This window comes from Frankliniella occidentalis, unplaced genomic scaffold (assembly GCF_000697945.3).
Source record: "Frankliniella occidentalis isolate FOCC.00 unplaced genomic scaffold, Focc_3.1 Scaffold10, whole genome shotgun sequence".
Classification (NCBI taxonomy): Eukaryota; Metazoa; Arthropoda; class Insecta; order Thysanoptera; family Thripidae; genus Frankliniella; species Frankliniella occidentalis.
The window spans coordinates 1955980-1958358 of NW_026267140.1; the positions used below are offsets into that span (position 1 = coordinate 1955980).

Below are 2379 nucleotides of genomic sequence, written 5' to 3' on the forward strand. Positions count from 1 at the left end.
ACCGGCGCCAGGCCGGACATGTACGGCACGACGAAGACGAGCGCGAATGACAGCAGGCCGAAGCCGAGGGCGAGCATCTTGACCGTCAGCCCAGCCTTCCGCTCAGTCAGCTTGGCCTTGAAGTCGGTGCCGTCCATCTCCGCGAACCAGATGGCGGCGAGCGAGTTGAGCCCCGTGGACACCGTGCTGGCGAGAGGAGAAAGAGCTTGCGTGTAAGGCGAGGGGCTGGTTATCGTCGTAGCCGCTCTGGCAACCCGGCCCGGCTTGGTCCTCCAGGCAGCTTACCTGAGGCCGGCGCTGAAAATGCCCGCCACGAAGAGGCCCGGGAAGCCGGAGAGGTCGCCCGCCGTGTCCATGACGAAGAGCGGGAACAGCTGATCGGCCTTGGACACCCGCCCCGCCAGGATGGGGTCGCACATGGCGTACTTTGCAAAGATGAGCATGCCGGCGTACACGGTGAGGAGCACGACCACGGTCCACCCCGCGCAGTTGATCCAGAGCATCTGCCGCGCCTGCGCCACCGTGCGCACCGTGAGGTAGCGCTGCACCTGTAGCTGGTTGGCGCCGTACACTGCAGTGTGCAGCACGGCCGCCCCCACCAACGTCGACCAAACGGAGTAACGCTCAGTTGGATCCGCGTTCCACCTGGAGTGCAAGAAAGAACTTTTGTTAATCTGCGATCAAACTTCGCAAAATAACAAAGTAAATTTGACTGGCGCCTACTTGAACAGATCGCTGCGGCCGTGCTGAGCGTTTGTTTCCCAGACCACGCCAAACCCACCGATATCAACGGTGCCCTTTATGAGCACGGCAAACATGGCCACGTATAGGACTACAACTTGGAATGTGTCAGTCCAGACCACCGCCTTCATGCCACCCTGGAACAGTCGAAGGTTTTGGCTTCAAACCCGTCGGCTTTTGTAAGTGTATGTACGACGAAATATGACAAGAGACGCACTTACAATGGTGGTATAGAAGATGACGACAAAGTACATGGCGGTGACGACGAGCAGCGTGTGCAGGCCCGTCACTGCAGAACAGAGAAACAACACTGACGCGTCTGTTGTCATACAAAGGCGGCCGGCTGGCCGTCAAAAGGATATAAGGGTGTGAACTGTGCAGCGGCAGCGGCAGCCTTACCTTGACTGAGCGCGAGCGCGGGGGCGTACAGGACCAGAGCCAGGTACAGGATCTGCGAGCAAACAAAGCGTTTCGAGTCACGCACACGGGCACTAGTAGTAAGCCTCACCATCACTCTCCTGCCATGGGGACACACATCTAGGCCGGCCATGCAGCATGAAGCTCGGGCCAGACGGGCAGTACTCAGTACTCACCATTTGGATGGTGAATAGGATGGACGCCAGGCGCTGCACGTTTCGCCCAAAACGGATTCCGAAGTACTGCAATCAGTTCACGCAGGGTGAGTATGTCAGGATGGCGTCCGGAAACCAGGTAATTGGGGGGCGGTGCAAAAAAGATATATGGTAAACATGCTCACCTCGTACGCCGACGTGATCTGCAGCTTGTGGAAGAAGGGGATCATGACGTAGTTGATGACGGGGATGGCAAGGAACGCGGCCACACCGAAGAGCCAGAGCTGCGGCCCGAACAGGTACACCTCGGCGGGCTGGCCCATGAGGGTGATGGAGGAGAGGAAGCTGGAAGCAAACACACCTGTGTGAGGACAGAGCGGGGTGACTCAACTCGATGGCAGTATTTACGCGCGCAGTGCGTGGCAGGGCCCGCGGGGCCCGCGGAGGGGTGGGGGGGCAAGGGGGGGGCTCAAATAGTCACGATCCCCACCATCTCCATCGCCTCCAGTGCCGATGGGACGCGAGCGCAGGCTATCTCGGCTCATCTCGCGATTCACGCGGTGCGGCCCAGGCAGGCGCCTCACTCGCGGCTCAAGGCAGCGCTGCTGCCCCCTAATCCAGACGCGTTGTTGATAAGGCTCAAGTCGATTAGGGCGATACAGCGGCGCGCGGCCGCGCTCACTTAGTGCGCCCCGGGCCGCAGCAGCAGCGGGGCAGCAGCGGCTATGTCAACCTCTCGTTTTTGTTTCCGAGCGGACGCGCGGACGGGCGCAGGGCAGAGGCGATATGGGTCGTTTTGAGGGAGGCGCGGGGGGAGAGCGCATGGCCTCGGCATTGCGGCGTGTTAGCTGATGGTGCTCGGTGCGCTTGCTCGTTGCTGCGACCCCGACCGAGACCTTGCGGCCGGGGGACTTCGTGACTGCCGCCGCTTCACACCTCGCCCAGCCCTGTTCCCCTATACAGGGCCCGCAGTCCTTACCTCGCCAGCATGGACAGCGCGACGGGCAGCGTCCCCATCTGGCCGCTGCCCATGAGGAACTCCTCGGCGGAGGAGTCGGACGGGCGG

The 2379-nt window shown here is 61.4% G+C and overlaps 1 protein-coding gene across 1 annotated transcript in view; it reads right to left on the reverse strand.

Moving 5' to 3' along the window:
* LOC113209793 (putative sodium-dependent multivitamin transporter) overlaps positions 1–2373 on the reverse strand; it is a 3375-nt gene extending 1002 nt beyond the window's left edge. The window contains exons 1-8 of the mRNA XM_052277399.1: positions 2293–2373; positions 1499–1658; positions 1335–1400; positions 1141–1192; positions 963–1030; positions 724–878; positions 286–645; positions 3–186 (exon numbers count right to left, since the gene is read on the reverse strand). Of these exons, the coding sequence (XP_052133359.1) occupies positions 3–186; positions 286–645; positions 724–878; positions 963–1030; positions 1141–1192; positions 1335–1400; positions 1499–1658; positions 2293–2345 (1098 nt within the window). The 5' untranslated portion in view covers positions 2346–2373. The remainder of the gene's footprint in view (positions 1–2; positions 187–285; positions 646–723; positions 879–962; positions 1031–1140; positions 1193–1334; positions 1401–1498; positions 1659–2292) is intronic.
* Between the last annotated feature and the right edge of the window lie 6 nt (positions 2374–2379).